This window comes from Crotalus tigris, unplaced genomic scaffold, assembly GCF_016545835.1.
Source record: "Crotalus tigris isolate CLP2741 ecotype Arizona unplaced genomic scaffold, ASM1654583v1 scf7180000017632.1879674, whole genome shotgun sequence".
NCBI classification, from domain to species: Eukaryota; Metazoa; Chordata; class Lepidosauria; order Squamata; family Viperidae; genus Crotalus; species Crotalus tigris.
In genome coordinates, this window is record NW_024096526.1 from 1116504 (window position 1) to 1139576 (window position 23073).

Consider the following 23073-nt stretch of genomic DNA (forward strand, 5'->3'; position numbering starts at 1 on the left):
GGAAAGTTTTTTTAGAACTTACTGTTATAAAGATAAATAATAGCCAAAAGAAATAGGTCAGTGATAAAAAAGTAGCATCTTTGTCAAAGTTGAACTGGACTGTTAGTGATAACCAGACACATATCATTTTCTTGGCAACCACACTAAAGTGGCTTACAATTGTCTTCTTTTGGGATTGTTTTCCTTGAGACTAATTTACAGTTCTGGAATGTCCAAATGCTTTTCCATTTAAACACTAATTTGGTTTAAGTTAGAGCTGTGATGGTGCAGTGGTTAGAATGCAGTATTGCATGCTATTCTGCCCACAGCGTGGAGTTCAATTCTGACCAGCTCAAGGTTGACTCAGCTTTCCATCCTTCCAAGGTCTGTAAAATGAGGACCCAGATTGTTGGGGACAATATAGTGACTCTGTAAACCACTTAGAAAGGGCTGTAAAGCAGGGATCCCCAATCCCTGGAGCTGCAGCCCACAACCAGGTGGTAGCCCATTTGGAACCGGGCTGCAGAAGCGGTGGGCAAGCGTGCATGTGCGCAGCTCCACTTGTACAAATGGAGTTGCATATGTGCACTGACCCACCACTCACGTGAAACCACCCCCTCTCCCCTCCCACTTGCCAGTCCACAAAGCTGGAAAGGTTTGGGACCGCTTCTGGGTGAAGCGGTATATAAGTGCTATGGCTAAGCGCTATTGCTGTTAACCATCCTTATCTTTTTCGAGCTTACTTAAAGGCAACTGGATACCGCCATCTGTCATGATAACAATTATCATGAAAAATACATTTGTTCAGCTAGAACTCTTCCTCATCCTGACCAAAACCCTATCCAGAACTTCTGTTTTGAAGGCAATCTGCCTTTGGGGCCATTGCAGTGAATTGTTTTAAGTATTAGAAAGGGGGGGAGGGGAAATTCTAAGCACATCACAAAATGCATTGAATCTCCAGATTCCCTAAACTCCAACATCAGCCTTGGTCTGGGTAGCTAATAGTGAGGGATGCTGGGAGCAGTAGTTTAACAATACATGAAAGTACTTAAAACAGTTTCATTTAGTGACCATTCGAAGCTACAAGGGCACTGAAAAATGTGATCTATGACCGTTTTCCACATTTACAACTGTTGTAGCCGTCCCATGGTCACGTGATCAAAAAGTTGAACATTTGGCAACTGGCATGTATTTATGATGGTTGCAGTATCCCGGGGGTCATGTGATCATCTTTTGCAACCTTCTGACAAGCTAAGTCAATGGGGAAGCCAGATTCACTTAATAATCGTGTTACTAACTTAACAATTGCAGCGGTTCACTTAACAACTGTGGCAAGAAGGGTTGCAATAAGGGACAAAAATCACATAACAAATGTTTCAGTTAGCAACAGAAATTTTGGGCTCAATTGTGGTCGTAAGTCGAAGACTACCTGTCCATCTATTCGTATGTTCTCCAGTCCTGATAAAACCTTAACCTTTGGGGATGGCGTGTTAAGATTTCATGTATTCAAAGGTATAGGAGATTAAACCTGCAGGTACATATTTATCAGCCCAGGTACAAATGCCTAAATGACTGCTTTAATATAAATAGAAACAAACCTAAGTAACAAGTAGCCAAGCACACTGAGCCTAGAGCTCAGTGTGTTATCCAGAATGTCTGGGGTTTCTCTGTTCTTCCTTCCTAGTTCCTCCTCCTGAAACCAGCTATCCGGGACAACCCTTAAAATGCAAGGTGCTAAAAGCCGAACTCTAATCACCTTGGCTTAGCAACAGATAGAGAGCCAGAAATTCCCTAGCCTTGCAAAGATTTCAGAGTGGAATGCATAAACACTTTCACCCCAAAACTACATTTGTACAAATTGTTGGTTTGTTTTTAAAGAAGGAAGTAATACAAAAAAAAACCTCATCAAGCTAACCTGCCTTATTTCTGCTGATTTCACAGCTTGGCTGGAAAAGTCTACGCACTAGAATACTTCCTCACAATCGGAGTCGGATTTTGGAGCCATGTCTATTTTGATTGATCGATTAGGCAGCGTTAAGTCAGACAGACCTCCTCCAGGATGATCTGTCCCCAGCCTAGCCCCTCAGGCCTTCCAATGGTGCATCCATCATAGCTGTTATCAACTCCATCCGCCTTGTAGCTGGTTGTCCTCTTCGTCTCTTTCCTCCCCACCTTTCTCACCATTATGGACTTCTCAAGGGAGCCGGGTCTTTGCATAATGGCATATGAATTTCATTAGGCATTAGGCAGCTGATGACAAAGAGGAGGCTGCTCTGCAGACCCTTTTGTTTGTAAGGCATCGCAAGAGTATGTTTTTTTTTTCCTGGAGCTGAAACACTGCTCAGTAGCATTATGAGAAAGGCTAAAACTATAATATTTGCTCTCTTCAAATGTGAGTATAATGCACACACTCACTGCAACTCTGATTCTGGTTTCTGGGTATATTGGGCTGCAGCTGTGCACTCTAACAAAGTTTAAAAACTGTTTAACATTTTTATACACATTTGATCATTCATTCCTCCACATCCAAAATGTCTTTTTTAAAAAACTCAACCATTCCCCCCTCTACCTGGAAAGATAGGTGTTGAATATTTTGCTGCTCTATGTGCCTGGCTCCTTTCTTCCAGCTTCACTCGGCATTCTGTTCCATTCTGAGAATATGCCATTTTCCCAGCTCCAGATGCCAGCTCACTCTGACCCTTCCATCTATCCATGAAGCACAAACCATCCATACTAAAAAGCTAAATTTTGCACACCTGAAACATATTTTTGTCCAGAAGCACGAAGAAGACGCATTTGTCCTGAGGAGCCACCATAAAAACCAGTACACCAAAAGAAGAAACCCTAGATTCAGGGGGAAAAAACCTATATCAAAATGACAGAGTAGAAAATGCATTATATGCTGGGATAAAAGATTTCTGGAGATCTGTCCTGGATCTGTTCAAAGTGTCTTTTGTGGGGACTTGCTCTGAAAAAATACGCTGTATCTGGTTCATAAGCTAACTGCACACTGAGATGGTCATACTTCAGAATTAACTTGAAAATGATGCTTTGGGGTATGAAGGAATGAGAACATAGCATTTGTCTGTGACCTTTTTAAAGTAGCTATATCTTTTTTCCAGGGTCACATGGTAGGCACAAGGGATAGCCATGCAATTCCAGGAAAACACATGGGTGCTTTAAAGTGCTGCAGGCAAATGCTATATCTGTACTTCTGTATCCTCTGAGGCAACTTTTTGGAATCAAATATGAAGTGATGCAGAGCCAAGGTATAGAGATGTATCTGCAGGAGATCACATGGACAAAAATCACTGAGAAGACGCCATTCCGGTATGAAGACTTTGGACACGCACTGAGAAAGTTCAGTTTCTTAAAGTTGGTACAGACCTGGAAGTCTACGAATTTCATCTGGAAAAAAAAAACAAAAAACAAAATACAGCTTTAACCAACTTTGGTTGTGATACATCTAATATCAAAACAACTTAAGAAACCTTTTAAAATATAGCATTACTCATCCTATTAAGCCATAAGCAGTACTACGTTAAATCTGTGGGGGTGCAAAGCGGATGCATTCCACCTCATCTTTGGGTTTTGCACAGTGAAAGTAACCCACTCTGGGAAAAGTCAAGATAAGTCCTTGATTGTCACAGTGATGGTCTTCCTGCCTTAAAGAAAATGAGTTCATGAAGTGCAGAAGCTTTATTGGGTGAATTTTATCACCATAGCAGCAGTCCAGCTCGAACGAAGGTACCTCGACATAGCACAGAGATGCTTCATGGGGGATGTGGGCTTCAAGATTCATTGCAAAGCACCCTATAAAGCTTTGACTCCTCCAGTTTTAAAAGGAGGAGGAGACTGATGGAACTTTTGGCTTACTTCCCATATTACACTATGGCAGGGGTAGGCAACCTTGGCTCTTTTATGACTTGTGGACTTCAATACCCAGAATTCCTGAGCCAGCCTGACTCAGGAATTCTGGGTATTGAAGTCCACAAGTCATAAAAGAGCCAAGGTTGCCTACCCTGCCATAGCGTAATATGGGAAGTAAGCCAAATGTTCCATCAGTCTCCTCCTCCTTTTAAAACAGAAGGAGTCAAAGCTTCATAGGTTGTGAAGCTTTGGCATAATGTTCTTTGCTTATGTTAGTGTGTAATGCACCAGCCTCCACAGAAGAAGGAGAGGTAAAATTTGCAAAAAAATGAGCACACAGCAGCCTCGAGATTTTGATCCCCTTGCAGACCCTCCTAGTGAAATTTAAATCTATTCACTATAGCTCAACAATAGATTTGTACCTGTCACAATGGTTTATTCAACAAATTATGGCTCAAAGGTTTGTTTTGGCTTGGGAATACTGACTGAATCCAGCCATCCTAGTTAATAAAACTGTCATTTCAGGTTTTGTATGATATGTGAAGCCAATCAGTTGAAGCTTAGAGAACAAAGCATGGCTTAATATATTGTGGGAACCCAGCCATTGACTCTAATGGCTAACAATATAAGGAAAGCATTGGAAATTCTCCAGACTACTTTTGCTTCTGCAGTAACTCAGTCATGGGTATTCGGAGGATTCTAATCATTTACTCTGCACATGGAAATATTATTGCTAATTATCATGGTTCCAGTTACCAAATGCCAAAAACAGGGCATGCTGGACTTCTTAAACTTGACGCTTTTCAAATTATTGATTGGTTTATTAAATTTTTATGTTGCCCATCTCCCCTATAAAATAACTCTGGGTGGCATAAAAATTATTTGATGATTACTTCCATAATCTCCATCAAGCCTTATTTGGGATTATGAAAGTGATAGTCCACCAAATTTTAGGATTGCCAGATTTGGGAAGATTATTCTACACAAGCACAAGTAACTAGTATGAAGAAGAGCTGCTTTGCAGATCAGACCAAAGAGCCCACTGAGTGATTGGCAATATCCTTTTGGGAAGCCCAATGTAAAATACAAAGATAATAGCTTTTGCCCAAAATGGCCCCTAGCAATTGGTACTTGGGGACAGACACTCCCAAACAAACAAATATCAATTTAGAAATCACAACTAAGAGATACATATTAAATTCATCTCCCCCATGAATGACTCTACTCAACTTCAGAATATTTTATTCGCCTGTTTTTTCACTTCACCAGGAATTTCACATCTGTATTAGTCCTCTATTTACAATAGTTCTTATAATTACCGTTTGAAGTTACAACAGCATTGAAAAAAGTGACTTATGACCATTTTTTACACTTACGATCGTTGCAGCATCCCCATGGCCACACGATCAAAATTCAGATGCTTGGCAACTGGCTCATATTTATGACGGTTGCAGTATCCAGGGATCATGTGATCTTTTTTTGTGTGACCTTCTGACAAGCAAAGTCAATGGGGGAGCCAGATTCACTTAATAGTCATGTTGTCATGGTTCCAAAAGATGAAACTCTTCAAAGAACTTTGAGGCATTGTTTACCTTAAAGAATCTTTAATCGAGCAGCATAGCTTTGGTACATACATAGTTGAAGCCAAAATCTGACTTCCCCTCCCTTCAGCACATAGATCAAAGCACAATTCCCTCCTACAACTGATTGTCATAAATCACATTCTCCAATTAGTCATAAATTAAATTCTCCAATTAGCTTCCGGCCCAGTTTCCTCTCCCGCCATGATATTGTATGTCTAACTCAGGGCTTTTCAACCTTTTCACCCATTGTACCACTTTTAGGATATGGCAACATCTGAGTACCACCAGTCGCCTAGCAAGGTGTCAAAAACGTGATGACAAAAAAAAAGGAAAAGAGTGATAAAGTAGAGGTAGTCCTCGACTTACAACAGTTCGCTTAGTGACTGTTCGAAGTTACAATGGCACTGAAAAAAGTGCCCCCAAGCCACAGCCGAGCAAGACACCTGCCTGCCTGCCCAGCAGCGCTCTTTCCCCTGTCCAAGGTTTTCAGTGTTGTGAGCATTTCTGTTGAGGATTGGCAGTGGGGATGGGGTGGGGGCTGTTTGGTTTTTATTCCCATCTGGTTGCAGCAGGTTTTGGTCACTTCACATGACCCTGGGACACTGTGACTGTCATAAATATGAATCAGTTGCCAAGCATCTGAATGTAAATCACAAGACCCTGGAGATGCTGCAACATTCCAGCTGATCGGCACTTCTTCTGGGCTCAGCAGAAGCATCAGGATCAGTGCTGCTTTCCAGCTGATTGGTGCTTCTTCAGGGCTCAGCAGAAGCACCAGGATCAGTGCCGAGATCCAGCTGGAGCTTGGCGCTGATCCTGGCGCTTCCACTGAGCCCTGACAGCCCCAAAGAAGCGCCGATCAGCTGGAAAGCGGCACCGATCCTGGCGCTTCCACTGAGCTCTGACAGCCCTGCAGCTCCAGCCGTCTCTCGCTCAGGCTTGTGTGGTGCTGCCACTGGTTCAGCTCATTCTCCTCCCCCACTACCACTTTTCTAGGATGGTTGCGTACCACCTGCCAGGTGCCAATGTACCATAGGTGGTACCCGTACCACTGGTTGAAAAGCCCTGGTCTAACTAACTCCCATCGCATTCCTCCCCCCCCCCCCGATCATCTAATTCTAAGAAAGAAAAAAAGCTGCTTCTCCATCTCTTGTCAAAGCAAGAACATCCAGTGTTAGCAGCATTGACATATGTTATTAAATTGGTGACTGCAGTGTGTTTTAACTTAACAACTGTGGCAGGAAAAGTTGTAAAATGGGGCAAAACTCACTTAACTGTCTCTCTTAGCATCACAGCAGATGGCAGAGGGCACCAGCGTCTTCCGAGTGATCGCAGTTGTGCACATTCCAGCGGATATGAGAGCAACGCAGGAGAGACATTTCATCTCCTTTGCACTTGAGGTTGTCCAGGAAAATGTATCCTTTGCCCTGACCGTACTGGGCTTCTCCAAAGGCTGCTAAGGCATCTCCACAGCCAAGCTGCCGGCATACCACTTTCACGTCCTTGAGATCCCACGCATCGTCACACACCGTCCCCCACTGAGACAGGTAAAACATCTCCACCCGGCCTTCACAGCGATGGCTGCCATTGATCAGCCGCAGAAAACCTAAACAGTGATTGAGGGCAGGATGAAAGACATGAAAAACACAGTGGCATAACATCTGTGGAGACTCTCAATATCCAGGTCATGGCTGCCCTAAAGGTGCTTTTTCCCAAAGGCAACTCCCCCCCCCTTTGAAAGCATTTCACTTCTCCTGAGAAGCGAAGCATTTTCAAAGGGAAAAAACCCCAAGAAAATCCAGTTATCTTTTCGAAAAAGCACCTTTGGGACACAGTGTCCTAACAATGGACAAAAGTGGAAGTTTCCTTTCAAATCTGTATTTTAAAATCTATGCATGATCAAAGTTACTTCAAAAAGGAGGTAATCCAGTGCAGCTCTACGTATGGCCATCAGAACCCAGCAACCCATATTCACATGCCGTGTTTGGATAAGTTACAACTTTTGCCATGAGTCTATGGCTTAGCATGTTGTATAGACATAACCCATTAGATCAGATGACCAGGCTGAGCCTGAGGGAGGGGTCACTACACTCACACAAGAGACCTAAGTCCAGCCCCCCATGAATTCTGTGGACTCCTTGTTGTTGTTGTTGTTAGTTGCGAAGTCGTGTCCGACCGATCGCGACCCCATGGACAATGTTCCTCCAGGTCTTCCTGTCCTCTACCATCTTCTGGAGTCCATTTAAGCTCACGCCTACTGCTTCAGTGACTCCATCCAGCCATCTCATTCTCTGTTGTCCCATTCTTCTATTGCCCTCAATCTTGCCCAGTATTAGGCCCTTCTCCAGTGAGTCCTTCCTTCTCATTAGGTGGCCAAAGTACTTGGACTCCTACCTAGGGCCAATTTGCCTTGACTATTAGTAGCTCAGATTCTTGTGTATAGGTGCAGGAAATAAATTAATAGTACTTTTGAACCCTATCCCAAATCCTGGTTTCTTGCCCGATAGTGGTTCAGCATATTGGAAGAACTCCCCAAATAGCTTAATTCAGCAACCAAATTATACTGCTTGGTTGCAGGCAGCCACTATCCCACCAGAAAACCGATTAGTAATAGTAATAGTAGTAAAGTTGGAAGGGACCTTGGAGGTCATCTAGTCCAACCCCCTGCTCGGGCAGGAAACCCTACACCATTTCGGACAAATGGCTGTCCAGTCTCTTCTTAAAAACTTCCAGTGTTGGAGCATTTACTGCTTCTGGAGGCAAGCTGTTCCACTGATTAATTGTTCTCACTGTCAGGAAGTTTCTCCTTAGTTCTAGGTTGCTTCTCTCCTTGATTAGTTTCCACCCGTTGCTTCTTGTCCTGCCTTCAGGTGCTTTGGAAAATAGCTTAATTCCCTCTTCTTTATGGCAGCCCTGAGATATTGGAATACTGCTATCATGTCCCCCCTTGTCCTTCTCTTCGTTAAACTAGACATACCCAATTCTCGCAACCGTTCCTTATATGTTTTAGCCTCCAGTCCCCTAATCATCTTTGTTGCTCTTCTCTGTACTCTTTCTAGAGTCTCAACATCTTTTTTACATCGTGGTGACCAAAACTGGATGCAGTATTCCAAGTGTGGCCTTACCAAGGCATTGAAGAGTGGTATTAATACTTCACGTGATCTTGATTCTATCCCTCTGTTAATGCAGCCTAGCACTGTGTTGGCCTTTTTGGCAGCTGCAGCACACTGCTGGCTCATATTTAAGTGATTGTCTACTAGGACTCCGAGGTCCCTCTCACAGTTACTACTATTGAGCATGGTGCCACCTATGCTGTACTTGTGCATTTGGTTTTTCTTGCCTAAATGTAGAACCTTGCTTTTTTCACCATTGAATTTCATTTTGTTAGTTAGTGCCCAGTGTTCAAGTCTGTCCAGATCCTTCTGTATCTGAAGCCTGTCTTCTGGAGTGTTGGCTATTCCTGCCAGCTTGGTGTCGTCTGCAAATTTGATGAGTTCCCCATCTATCCCTTCATCCAAATCGTTGATGAAGATGTTGAAGAGTACTGGGCCCAGAACAGAGCCCTGGGGCACCCCACTACACACTTCCCTCCATATAGATGCAGTTCCATTGAGGACCACTCGCTGAGTACGGCCGGTCAGCCAGCTACGGATCCATCTGGTGGTGGTTCTGTCTACCCCACATTTTTCTATCTTGTATTTCTATAGTTTGTATAGATTGTATTTCTATAGTTGAATAATAAGTATTACCATGTAAAAAAAATTCTTTCTTTTGCTGGTCTGGAATGTGCCACCATTCATGTCCCAAAGGTACTTTTCCAAAAAAGCAACTGGGCTTTCTTGGGTTTTTTTCCTTGAAAATGTTTCACTTCTCATCCAAGAAGCTTCTTTGGAAATGTTTTCAAGGAAAAAACTAAGAGAGTCCAGTTGTCTTTTGGAAAATAAATGGCCTAGAAGATTGAAAATCTCTATAAATGTCCCACCATTCACGTTTACTGGATGGTCTCTCACCCAATCCAGAATATTTTCTCCCCGGATCCTTTTTCTAAATAACATGTACAATTTTATACACTGTAATTCCCCCCCCCCTCAAGCTAAGAACATCACATGCTCAGAGCAACTAGAGGTCTCTACATACCATCTTTGGGGCGAGTAGTGGTTGAGGTTGTGGTAGCAAAAGTATCTTCTTGCAAGGAAACTCCCGATTCTTCTGCACCTGGGATCCATGAAAAAGGCTTTAGGAGCGCAGACTGGCAAAGAGGAACATCACAAGTGCATGTTCAACTAGTCAATCTTGAGATACGGTTCTTTGTTTTTAAGGGCATGTTTTAGCCCAGTCTTACTTAGGGCTAAAATATCTCTTCTAGACCTCCCACACTGCCACCTTGCCTGGCTTTTTTTTTTTTTGAGAAAAAACTTTTTAATTCAAAAGTAACAATAAACTGGAAGCAGACCAAGCAAATCTGTAAACTCCAGCACCACTCTGGTTTGTAAGTTAGCCTCTGGTCTCTGCCCAAGCACCCTAGTCTTTCTCCAAAAGTAAGAAAAGGGAATGACTGCAGCTGCTTTGTTCTGTAGCCCGTTGGTCCAGAAAAAAATAATCAAAGGTAAAACTGAAGCAACAGGAAATACTCTCAAGTAGACAAGCTGCTTGGAGCAATTAGCAGTTTGCTTTGGTAAATGACTGTTTTGTACCTGGCCATAGCAATCAAGAAAAAGTTTTGGAAATCAGCAAAAAAGGAGTACTCGTTATATGGTCTGAAAATTTCACCTATGTTAGAACAGGTTGCCTACCTGTGAACTGAGCATTTACATTTTCCTGAACAGCAAACGAAAGGCAGAACATGCCATATCTTTCCAGAGAGAAAGCTGAAATGGGGTTCGCAATCCACTTTGTACATACACGCACACACACAAACACACCCATTTTGCAGGCAGTTGAGCCAAGAGTAAAGTGTGCATGTATACACTCTGCAATTTCACTTCTGAAGTGGCTAATAGGAGGGGGTCAATCATAATGAATCTTGATACTTGCATCTCTCACCTCTGCAGATGACGCCAGCATCTTCGTGATGTCCGCAATTATGCTGTCCCCATCCCAGGTTAAAGCAGACGGTCAGATCAGTCTCTGTGCCAATGCAATCCACGTTGTCCAGAAGGATGGGCCCACTGCCATAGCCAAAGTAGCCCAGCACAGTAGCCCCAATGGCTGCGCCACAGCCCAGTTGGCGGCATACTACCTGAGCGTTGGGGTAATCCCAGTCATCGTCACAAACGGTCCCCCAGAGGTCCCCATAAAGGACTTCCACTCGACCTTGGCAGCTGCTGTTCCCATTCGCCAGGCGTATGCCGCCACCTGCTGGTCAGAGTGGGAGAAAGAAGAATGTTCCACTGATTAAAAGTTCTCACTGTCAGGACTTCCTTGCTTATTTCCAGCTTGGATCTCCCTCTAACAAGCTTCCACTCATTGCTTCTAATCTTGCCCTATCTTGTCTCCTATTCTTGTTCTACCTGCCTTGATTTTATTAACCCTTCCTTTCCCATAGATGCCCCAGCTGGGTTCCTTTGCTTTAATTCACTCACCAGGAGTGAACTCTTCCCCTTGGGTAGAAAAACAGCTGTATTGGAGAACTTCTATTTTTCCAGGATGAATCACATAGGGGTTTTGTTTGTTTTTTTTGCCCAGAAATGTGATAGAAAATTAAAAGGGCCATTTGTGTCTAATTCTGACCAATACTATAATATTTGCATAGCATCTGGGGCTTGTTTCTAGGTACAAAAAGTAGAAAAACTTACTTCTTTTTTCCAACAGAAGAAGGGCTGAAGTCATCGCCATCTCAGTTTCAGAGGTGGACGGGATTTTATCCTCGGTAACTGCAAAGGCATTCAATTGTGAGAGCATTCCCACCCTGATGTCTATGTGAAATGAATGTTAGGAAGGTGGGCTATTCTCTGTTGTTTAAGCCCAGTTCATAGAATCACAGAATTGGGGAAAAAAAGACGATCTAATCTCTCATCTCATGAAGAAAATCCACAACTACAGTAGCCCTCTAGCCTCTGTTTAAAAACTTACACTGAAGCGGTTCAGCCTGTGGGCAAGGCAGCTGGATCCACGATCAAATACAAGGATATTATTAAAATCCCCATTTTCTTGAGTTTAATCCCTTTCTCTGAGTTTAAATTATCGGACTCCTACCTACTGACAATGGGGATTATTGAGTTCATTATTATCTAAACAGATTAATACAATGAAATACGTATCTCCTCTTAATGGTTGCTTCTCTAGACCCGGCGCTCCCCAATTCCTTCAATCTTGCCCCCTTTGAAACTTGAGTTCCAAATCTCCTACCAGTTCACGTCATCCAGTCTAAAGCCCTTTCCACTTTTCAATATTCTTCTGAAATTTTGATGGCCAGAACTCATAATGATTTTCTAAGTATTGCCTTAGCAAAGATTAGATCACTAGGTTCTCAATAGGCCCCTAGAGTTGTGTCTCAATCTTTAGGGAAGAACATCTGAGATTTGCCACTACTTGATCAAATTCTTGAAACGCCCTCTCTGAAATGGTAATAATAATAATCCTAATGTGGACATAGCTCCAATGCAAAAACAACAACAAAAATCAGCCTTGACCCTCTAGCCTGAAAACCCAAATGCTGAAGCTACAATGCTCATACAATGTTCCCCAGAACTTGGAGGAGGCTCACAGTTTCTTCCAAATTGCCACCAAATTGCCACTGTTAATCCTTCCAAGGGCTAAAAATAAGATTAATTTAAACTATGAAGATAAAATTTAGATTTGCTTCAAGTATTGCCTAATTCTTTACCTGTTGGGTAGAGGATGTAAGGATGTTGGAGTGATGATGAGTAAAAAAAATTAAGATGGCAGCCATGGCCACATTTCCAAAGCCACCAACTTTTTAACACCATCCCTGCAGAAACCCCTGGTTCTCTTTACTTCTTGGAATGTAATCGTCGGCAGTCTGCTCAGAGGTCCAATGTGGCCTAAGAGTTAGCCTTCCTGTAATCAGCCTGTTCCCTTTTTCAGTACACCACTGGCCTAGTTTTGGTAGCCTTCCTCAAGATGGTGTCCAGATATATTGCTCTAAAGCTTCTTCCTCCCCCAGCATGGGAAGACGCAAGACCCACATTGTAAGAGTTTGATTTGGCTCACATTCCCTCCCCTCAAATTCTGAGATTTATGGAGAGTGAAATTATAGACAACATGGCCCCTCTTACCTGCGACTGTGTCGGTAAATGATTCTTTAGAGTTCTCTACCACTAATGTAGAGATTGGCACAATGGTGGTGGTTGTCCCTAGCCCTGTTGAGACACAACAATAAGAAAGGTTGGCCATGCCAAGTCAATGGGCCAGCGACAGATTTCCAACTTGTCTGCTGAAGAGTTAGTGCCATCAATCAATTTCTGGTGAACTATATTTTTCTCATTAAAAATATTAAATGAAAAGCCAATGATGGGTACTTCAATTATTTCTAATAATTCTAATAAGGAAAAAGTCAAAGAATAATCCTAAAAGGTGGTATCCTTGAACCTGGCTTCTGGAAATTTTACAACAGAATCCTATGCAAGCCGAATAAAATTATTCAAATCTTACCACATCTTAGCCTAGCATGTTGGGTGAATCCAGTTGTGTGATCACTGCCTGGCTCAATATGTCATGTGAATCCAGAAAATTGTGTTAATTGAATACACCGTTGCTAATTATGGGAAACTCTGTGGTGAGAACACATCCAGTGCCATTTCTATGCCTATTCAAGACACACAGTTTTTTGACTCACAAACCCCTGATTTGACATGATCTGAGATCTTGACAGTTCAAGGGCTGCTATTCCTTATTCCTACTTTGTCTGTGACTAATGTCTGGCATGGAAGCCTTATCTAGATCTAACTAACTTTTTTAGAAGTAGTAAAAGAACTTCCTCATCTTAGAAGGCAATAACCAAAAATGAGGGTTTTTTTTTCTATTGTTGCACTTCATCTCTAGAATTTTCTTCTTTCAAGGATACCCTGGACAAGCCCCATATTTCCATTTTCATCCTATGCTAAAACCTTTTCGTTTTTCCAGAGCAATATTCTCTGAACAGGTACCCTCCAAATGAGTTGGGATTGTCAATCCTAGAATTCCCAAACCTAATTTGTGAGTTGAAATAACAATGGCAAAGTCTCCTGCCAAGGAAAAAGCACTACCGTGTTTCCCCCAAAATAAGACCGGGTCTTTTTTTTTTTTTTGCCTCCAAAAGAGGCAAATTATTTTTGGGTGGGGGTGGGGGGGATGTCTTTTCTACTCACCTCCTACACTGACAGCCCCACTGAGCCGGCCCACTTCTTCTGCGGCCAAAGGAGCAGCTCCATTCTGCAGCTGAGAATGGAGTTCGGGCCTGCATTTCGCAGTCAGGCTTTTCTGGAAGGCCTCTGTAGCCGATAACTGAACAATGGATTCAATCCATACCTCAGTTCTTGGCTGTAGAGACCTTCCAGGAAGGCCTAACTGTGAAATGCAGGCCTGGGGATGCCGCAGAAGAAGTGGGCCAGCGAGGAAAGGCCTGCTGCATGGTAAGTGGGTGTGGGGCACGTGGGGCAGCTCCACATCCCCATCCCCACCCTAGCTTGATTTTTAGATGTATGACTCACCCCAAAACTAGGGCTTATTTTTGGGGTAGGGCTTATATTAGCCCCCCCCCCAAATCAAGCTAGGGCTTATTTTGGGGGTATTACTTTTGGGGAAACACGACATATAACTTAGAGTCTCATAGTTGCATTAGTTCCAGTTAGGAATTCTGTTTCCACACTGATTCATGTTGGGAGACTCAAAGGACATTTGAGCTTCTTTGAGCTTTCCCCTTATACCAAAGCTGCATTCACATGATACTTTAAAATACAAAGAAAAGTTCTAAAGGATACATATGCTGCCATCTTAATCTAATCTTGTGGCTCAGGACATGTTACAGGTAGTCCTTGGCTTACAACAGTTCATTTAATGACCGTTCAAAGTTACAAGGACACTGAAAAAAGTGTCTTATGACCATTTTTTACACTCACAACCATTGCAGCATCCCCAGGGCCACATGATCAAAATTCGAAGAGTTGGCAACTGACGTATATTTATGACTGTTGTAGTGTCCCGGGGTTATGCGAATCATCTTTTGCAGCCTTCTGACAAGCAAAGTCAATGAGGAAGCCAGGTTCACTTAACAACTATGTAAGTGATTCACTTAACAACTGTGGCAAGAAAGGTTATAAAATGGGGCAAAACTCACTTAAGAAAATGTTTCAGAGAATGTAGCAACAGAAATTTTGGACTAAATTTTTGGTCATAAGTTAAGGACTACTAGTACCGGGAATTATAAAAAACAGAACTGAAATCTACTTACTTTCCTATTTCAGCTTCCATTAGTGATAGCCTGGTCTCTACCCCACCCCACCCCCACTCCCCTTAAAACATTTCAATCAACATCAAGGTTAAGACCTTCTGACCTTGAACTCCCTGTTTTAATTAAAAAGAGCAGTTCCAAGCTTAAAGTATTCTGTTTCCAGGTAAGGCCATTTGTAATACATTTACAACAGTCATTCAAAGAAGAGAACAGAAACTTCCAAGTTTGCACACCCCTTCTTTTATACTGCTAAAGTTCAAAATTTCTCTGCACAAACAGAGAGACCTGGGAACTGCCTAGATGGCTGAGATGTCTTTTCCAATTTGCTCACCAGAGCAGATGACCCCAGCATCCTCATGGTGACCACAGTTATGGATGCCCCAACCGAGGCTAAAACAGGCTGAGAGTTGTGGCTCATTTCCATCGCAATTCACATTATCTAGGAGGATGCGCCCAGTGCCGTAGCCGAAGTAGGAGTTGGTCCTGTAGGCCACCGCACGACCACAGTCCATCTGCTTGCATACGACGTTGGCATCACGCAGCTCCCATTCATCATCACACACAGTGCCCCAGTTTCCTTTGTAGAATATCTCCACTCGGCCTTGGCAGGCGTTAGCCCCATTAACCAGCCGGATTCTCCCATCACCTGAAAGAGACCAGAGGATCATCCAACCATCTGCCTTGCTGTATTTATCGCTTTTGAGAGCAAGAGTTCTTGAGTTCTTCTTACAGAAAGAGGCAGAGATGCCAACTAAAAAGAAACCAAGAAGACCTGGGGGAAAAACATTATTAAGGGGCCACTATTATGCAATGTTTCACTTTTCTCCTCTGCCAAGATTGACTTTTTCCAATAAGAAAAGGGAACCAAACGAAAAATAGCCAGTACCAATGAATGGAAGAATTGATCATCTGAACTCTCTCATCCTGTGCTATAAAATTCCATGAACAAAGCAAAGAATTGCAATGGCTATTCAGTACCTGTAGTAAAAAGTTGTTATAGTTACCAGATACTACTCTATCCAAGCCTAACATAAACATCTGACATAAACGAGTACTTTTGCCCAGCTTCTATTTTCCTCCCTTTCAGATGCTGTCCACCATATGCTACATTATATTATAAGGCCCCTGAGACAAATATCCTTTCCTTCCTTTTCCAAGATGTATGCTTGCAAAAATAAATAAGCAAGCCAGCTAAAGATTTTTTATTAAATCTAGAAAGCACTTACTTTTCTTATCTTTTAATGCGACTGCGGTTGTTTTGCTGGCAGGGTCTTTTGCTGATTGTGTGGGTAGCAGTTCTACACAGACAGACAAAATTGATGCAAGAAAATCAAGAAAACCATAAAATAATTATATCAACATCATAGGCTTTGTATCCTCCCCCATCTTCTTTGTATATGTAGGCTCTGTAACTTGTATTTGTTAGCACTGATGATGTTACCTAGTTTGGTAACGAAACATCTGCAAGAAAACTACCAAGCTCAGAGAGCACCAAGGACCCCACAACTTCTATTTTAAATTACAATAGGTCAACTTGATGGATTTAACCAGCCTTCCCAAACGTATGCCCTCCAAATATATTTCAAGAATCTCTAGTCTTAGAACATCTGAAAGACACCAATTGGGGAAGATTGATGGGGAAAAAAACCTTTAAAAAAAGCTCAGCCATATGCTCCCCTTAGAAATAATATTTAATCCATAGGCAATGTTACTATTATTATTTATTCTGGTGACATCCAGATTTTTAATTGATATATCTGGTATTTCAGGAGCAGATAATGTGATGCTCATATCACATATTGCCTGGAGATACATCTCAAGGTACCATCAGGTTCTCCACCTATCCCTCCCTCTCTGAAAAAAATTATCTTACTATGGTCACTTCTCAATAATAATAATAATAGTAGTAGTAGTAGTAGTAGTAGTAGTAAAGTTGGAAGGGACCTTGGAGGTCATCTAGTCCAACCCCCTGCTCAGGCAGGTAACCTTATACCATTATACCAATAGATATTGACCACTAGATATAGAAGGATTCTGCGTTGTGAATTCCTTTCCTTGTCTGAAAAACTTACTTAGTAACCTACTTCCTCTTTCATCACTTCCTTCGTCTCCCAGTTCATCCCTTTCTCTTCTCTCTCTGACCTGTGCAGATCAGATGCTGTGCTTATAAAAGGGACTCTTAGCTATAGGCAGTACTTGAGTAATTGAGGCTGCCTTACTGCCATCTGTGTGTATACACACATACACTATGCCCTAAAGTCAGTTTTTGACTCCTGGCAACTGGATGAGCCTTTGCAGTTTACCGTACTTGGCAAGGTTTTTCAGAAATGGTTTGCCAGTGTCTCCTTCCCAAGGCTGGGAGGAAGCGACTGATCTGCCTCCTGTTACTAGCTGGATGACTTCAACCACTACACCAAACTGGCTCTCCTTAGCACCGTTTCTCTTTACATGCAATCACCCCAACAAACTGTGCCGTTTCCTCAAACGTTGCCTGCCCCATACTGTGCCAGCTGTCCTGATCAATTTAGTCAGTCCTGATTGCCTTTTGCACTACAACTGTTTCTGATCCACACAAAGCAGCTGTTTAAAAATGCTCTGAAGACAGGATTCTCTTTTGCTTCTAAAAGTGCTATTATTCAACCACTCTTTTAATCAAGGCTTCCTCACTTTTTTTATCCAATTGATGAAAGCCCAGACAGAACCAGCTGTACTTTTTTTAATGAGAACACTATAGCACAGTGATGGCGAACCTTTTAGAGATCGAGTGCCCAAACTTCAACCCAAAACCCATTTATGTATTGCTGGGTGCCGGGTGGGTGTGGCTGCCGGGTGGGTGTGGCCCACTGGGTGGGCATGGCTACAGTGGTCATGGCAGACTGGTGGGCATGGCCAGGGTGGGCATGGCCAGCTCGATGTTGCTCCTGGGGAGGGACGCCTGTGGGGGCCGGGCATGGTTGGGGAGATACAGGGATCTCTGGCGGGTGGGGCGGTGGGCAGAAGGCTGGTTCTGCGGGGTGAGGCAAGGCAGGGCGGGGGTGCCATTGTCGCAGGGGAAGACGAGGCAGGGGCCGTGGCGGTTGCTGCCTGACACCATTGGCCCCGGACAAAGGCCAGCAAGTGCATGGGTGCTGGGATGCATCCAGCCACGTGGGACCTCTGCAAGTTAGCAGGCGGCTGGTTGAAGAGGATGGTTGCCATCTCCTGGGCATGGCACACATGCCCACAGAGAGGGCTCCGGGTGCCGCCTCTGGCATGCGTGCCATAGGTTCGCCACCACTGCTATAACATGTTTAGTCTTACTTCAGAGCAGGGGTGTCAAACTGCCGGCCCACGGGCCAGATGCATCATGCCGAAACCGCGCCCACCCCATTGCCGGCAATGGGAAAAAAGTCACGATACGTTGCAACATGTCATGTGATGTTGTGAGTTTGACACCCCTGCTTTAGAGCAAAATACAGGAGATAAATAGCATCTTTTCTGACTAACAACTTTATTAAAAGGCATAAACTTTCCTGAGCTGCAGTGTAGATGTTTTAATGACATTTGATACGTGCAAAGTATGCTACCAAATTCTTCCTGATTCTTAATGAGGTGCAAGTCCTAGTTTAAATGTTCCCTTTCATGAGGTGATAAGGAAAATACTGTATTTAGAGGGCCAAACATTTCTTGAAACTGCAAAAATCATCAAGCTTTTCACTGGCGAAAGAGCACAAAGCTGATAGCGTAGGCTGTCAACTCTCTCTGCCACTTCCAGCCTTGAAAGGAACAGAGGATTATCTGTTGAAGATCTGGTTTAAAGAGATATAGATCAGATTCCTATAATACACTAAGCCAAAATGAAATCCACATTATGGCATAGTGCAATGTATGATGTTTCTGGTGATGATAAGGATATAGGCAGTCCTCAACTTAAAACTATTTGTTTAACCACTGTTTGAAGTTACTGTGACATTGAAAAAAAATGACTTATGACTAGTTCTTACAACCGTTGCAGCCATTCCCACTGTCATGTGATCAAAATTTCGATGCTTGGCAACTGGCGTGTATTTCCAATGGTTGCAATGTCCTGGGGACACATGATGTGATCCCCATTTGCAACCTTCTCACCCTGCCATCAACGCTGCTAACACTGGATGTTCCTATAAACAAAGTCAACGGAAGAAGCTGGATTTGCTTAACTGTGTGATTCACTTAACAACCATGGCAAAAAAAAAATCAGGGTGACTCACCAAAATCAACTTGCTCACCAACAAAAATTCTGGTCCTAATTCTTGTAGGTCGAGAACCACTTATATTCCCCTTCAAGGGAGTTATATTACAGCCTCTACTTGTTCTGGCTTTCAAACATGACTTGAATAATCTGTAATTTCTGGATTTATGTTTTAATTATTGTTCTATTTCTACTGGATTACACCCAGTGCAGAGGGGCTTTAGGAAGCCCCAAATAGAGGTTGGTAGGCTGTAATTGGCCTCCGACTACACATGTTGCAACTCGTTTTGCAGAACCAAATGAAGACAGAAGAGAAGGCTCAAATCTCATTCAGCTATGGAGTTTGCCTGGATAACTTTGGGCTCAGGATTATTTCTCAATCTAAAATGTTGATTCTTTCAGATAGTCTATGACAGTGGTGGCGAACCTATGGCACGCGTGCCAGAGGCGGGACTCAGAGCCCTGTCTGAGGGCATGCATGCCATGCCCCGGAGATGGCGGGGACTGGCCCCCGCCGCCCTGGCCCCACCCACCCAGTCTGCCATGACCACCGCAGCCACGCCCACCCGGCGATAAATAAGTGGGTTTTAGGTTGCAGTTTGGGCACTGGGTCTCTAAAAGGTTCGCCATCACTGGTCTATGAGATTTCAAAAAAAAAAAAAAAGGGAGAGGACTCTATACAGGTAGACCTTGACTTATGGCTATGCTGGATGATAGGCCTGGGAAGTCTATTTATGAACACAAAGAAAGTGGTTATTTTCCTTTTTAACTGTTAAGCTTTTGTTTCAGGTCATTACTACCCTGCAGAGATTAGAAAAAAAAAATACAGGTAGTCCTCAGATGACCATGATTGAGCCCAAAATTTCTTTTGCTAAGCGAGACAGTTGTTAAGTGAATTTTGCCCCATTTTATGATCTTTCTTGCCACCGCTGTTAAGTGAATCACTGCAGTTGTTATGTTAGTAACACAACTGTTAGCGGAATCTGGCTTCCCCATTGACTTTGCTTATCAGAAGGTCACAAAAGGGGATCAGATGACCCCGGGAACACTGCCACTGTCACAAATATCAACTAGTTGCTAACCATCTGAATTTTGATCACATCCCATGGGGATGGCGCGACGGTCATAAGGGTGAAAAATAGTCATAAGTCACTTCTTTCAGTGCTGTGGTAACTTGGAATGGTCATTAAACGAACTGTCGTAAGCCGAAGACTGCCTGTATTCACACCATGAACTGCTGAAGGAAAGACAGTTCAGACCTACCACAAATGCTCAATCAATAAACAAACGAATCAGGTTGGAGGGTCCACTTTGATACCACCAGTCCCTTCCCCACCACCACTGCAATCCACCAGGCCCAACCCTTTGTACCATTACACATGACGGCCACATCTTCATAGTGGTAGCAGTTGTGGATGCCCCATCCATGGCTGCTGCACTCACTGAGGGCTGCCTCTCTGCCTTTGCAGTCCACATTGTCTAGAAAAATGGGTCCTCGCCCTCTGCCAAAAGAGAGGGCGGGTGGCATGGCGATGGCATGGTTACAACCGAGTTGGCGGCACACCACGTTGGCATCCACAATGTCCCAGTCATCGTCACACACTGTGCCCCAGGTATTGTTGTAGAAGATCTCCACCCGTCCCTGGCACCGGGTGCGTCCGTTGACTAGCCGTACCTCTGGAAGAAAAGAGGGGAAAGCTACTGTCTTGAACAACTCAAGAAGACTACAGTGGGGCAGGAACAGCTGCATCATGGCTGGTGAGCAACTAATGTAGGGTCAGGCAAATCGTCTGGAGCTAATTTTACATATTGGAATTCAAAGTCCCAAAGGTACACTGGGTTGGCATAAAGAAGTAAGTGGGGCTAAGACAAAAATTTAATTTAATTTAAACAAATAATATTAATTAAAGCCTGGGAACAAAATTCTACCATGGAACTTCCCAATCTCAAAATGGGCCATTCTGAGTCTTCTGAAAGTAGCTGGACATCAAAGCAAATTTCTGGGTTGGAATATTCTGTGACAGGATATTTTGCATATCCTATTTATGAAATACAGCTGATATAATTATTCTCTGCATTCTGAAAATTTCTTCCTTTTGAGTCCATTCAACTAGTTCTACCAGGAGCAGCTCATGATTTTTGAGGCATCCACTGAAATCTTTCAGGGTGATCAATCAAGTATGTTAGGGGTTATACTGCATCCTGAGGCATTATTGCACTAAGGGGAAGTAAATCTGCTAAAATGAAAAGCTATTTAACATAGCTATGGCCCATTAAAACTGCAAATTCTTCTTGGACTCAACCCAAGGGAAAGAATTACGGTGGCTGCTAGGATTAGAGCCATCAACCCCAAACTTTGTGGATCACTGTTTCTTCCGGTGAACTATCAGAGCTTCACAGACAGGGGGTCTATGGAGATTCTCAGTCATCCAGGTCATGGTTGTCCCAAAGGTGCTTTTTTCAAAAGGCAACTGGACTTTTTTTGTTTTTCTTTGAAGACGTTTCGTTTCTCATCCAAGAAGCTTCTTCGGCTCTGACTGAATGGTGTAGAATTGAATCCTTCCACTCTCCACCATTCAATCAGAACTGAAGAAGCTTTTGGGATGAGAAGCAAAACGTCTTCAAGGAAAAACAAAAAAAAGTCCAGTTGCCTTTGAAAAAAAAAACCCTTTGGGACTACAGATGGAATATTTCAATAAGTGATAGTTTTTCTGGCTTGATCTAACCATCCAGACTGCACAACGTCTGTTATCAATTATAACCTGCTGTGTTATAATTCTGAGGCATGCTCTCTGGCTCTCATCTTGCAGCTCTGATTTCTTAGTCTCACATATAATTTTTAGTTTCAGCTTGATGGTCTTCTACATTCAACTTGTCTCTCGAAGCATTCTATCAGCTGGCCTTGGGTCTGGGCCTCTACAATTGTCCAACCTCAAGGGATCTGCCAACCGGGAGGAAAATATCCAGCATGTTCTGGAGCCCAACCACACCTTAAAGTACAAATTCTTGAAAAACATTGAGGATCATTGGCTCCTGTTTTTATGCCCAGCTGCTAGCAATGGCACTTAGACTTATATACCGTTTCATGGTGCTTTACAGCCCTTTCTAAGTGGTTTACAGAGTCAGCACATTGCACCCACAGTTCGGGTCCTCATATTACCGACCTCGGAAGGATGGAGGGCTGAGTTAACCTTGACCCAGTCAGAATCTAATCAGGCTGGGGTAGAGTTAACCAGCAATACTGCATTCTAACCACTCCACCAGTCCAGCTGTTATTGCTGGCACTACCATGATGCCTAGCAAACACCTGCTAACTTTAGGTGTACATTATGTCCATTATGATTTAGTTGGGCTCAGATACAATGAACCATCACTTTTTTGCTAAGTATCAATTCTCCCCAAGGTAATCAAGTTGAATGTTACAACAGATTGTTTTCTATCTGAAGAGCTTTCTATTCTAAGCCCAGTTTCAAGATAAAGAGCCATGAGAAGGCTATTTTAACACCTGGTTATCAGATTGAGCTTTAACTGTACAAGTCAAGCATTTACTTTGATGAAATATATTTCAGTTTGAATTACTGTAACTCTTTCCTATTTGGCATCTATATAGATAAACTAGCATTTATTCATTTGATCAAAATTCCTGAGCTTCCAACGAAACCCATACGGTGCATTCTTCAGAGTTAGAAATTGACAAAATGTAATTGAATGATTATGCAACATCAACTTATGCTGAATTTTAGCCATTGCATTGGTAGATTGGCAGAAGGTCTTAACGTGGAATTTATTGATAAAAGTTGCCTATGAAATTTAATAAGGACTCTTAAAATAGATAGAAGGGAAATAGCATGTCTTAGAGTTCTAATAAATAGCAAATGGAACATACACACAAACACACCAGCAAAACTGGGGAGTCCCAGGTTACAAATATTAAAATAGAAAGTTTGGTAGTATGCCCTTCAGGAAAGCAGGAAGAAAATCAACTGCTCAAAGAATGATGTTGTAGGAAACAAAGCTGGAAGGAGTTGATAGTAATGCTA

At 42.9% G+C, this 23073-nt stretch overlaps 1 protein-coding gene across 9 annotated transcripts in view; it reads right to left on the reverse strand.

Annotated features, from left to right (window-relative positions):
- Nucleotides 1-2405: 2405 nt before the first annotated feature.
- SSC4D (scavenger receptor cysteine rich family member with 4 domains) overlaps nucleotides 2406-23073 on the reverse strand; it is a 34642-nt gene continuing 13974 nt past the window's right edge. For 6 of the 9 annotated variants that reach the window (XM_039334646.1, XM_039334645.1, XM_039334644.1 and 3 more), the window contains 9 exons: nucleotides 20405-20710; nucleotides 16050-16121; nucleotides 15155-15469; nucleotides 12671-12754; nucleotides 11228-11305; nucleotides 10476-10790; nucleotides 9570-9647; nucleotides 6703-7038; nucleotides 2406-3387 (listed from right to left, as the gene is read on the reverse strand). In XM_039334646.1, the coding sequence (XP_039190580.1) occupies nucleotides 6722-7038; nucleotides 9570-9647; nucleotides 10476-10790; nucleotides 11228-11305; nucleotides 12671-12754; nucleotides 15155-15469; nucleotides 16050-16121; nucleotides 20405-20710 (1565 nt within the window). In that variant the 3' untranslated portion in view covers nucleotides 2406-3387; nucleotides 6703-6721. The remainder of the gene's footprint in view (nucleotides 3388-6702; nucleotides 7039-9569; nucleotides 9648-10475; nucleotides 10791-11227; nucleotides 11306-12670; nucleotides 12755-15154; nucleotides 15470-16049; nucleotides 16122-20404; nucleotides 20711-23073) is intronic. The other 3 variants (XM_039334649.1, XM_039334647.1, XM_039334648.1) reach the window with 3 other exon arrangements.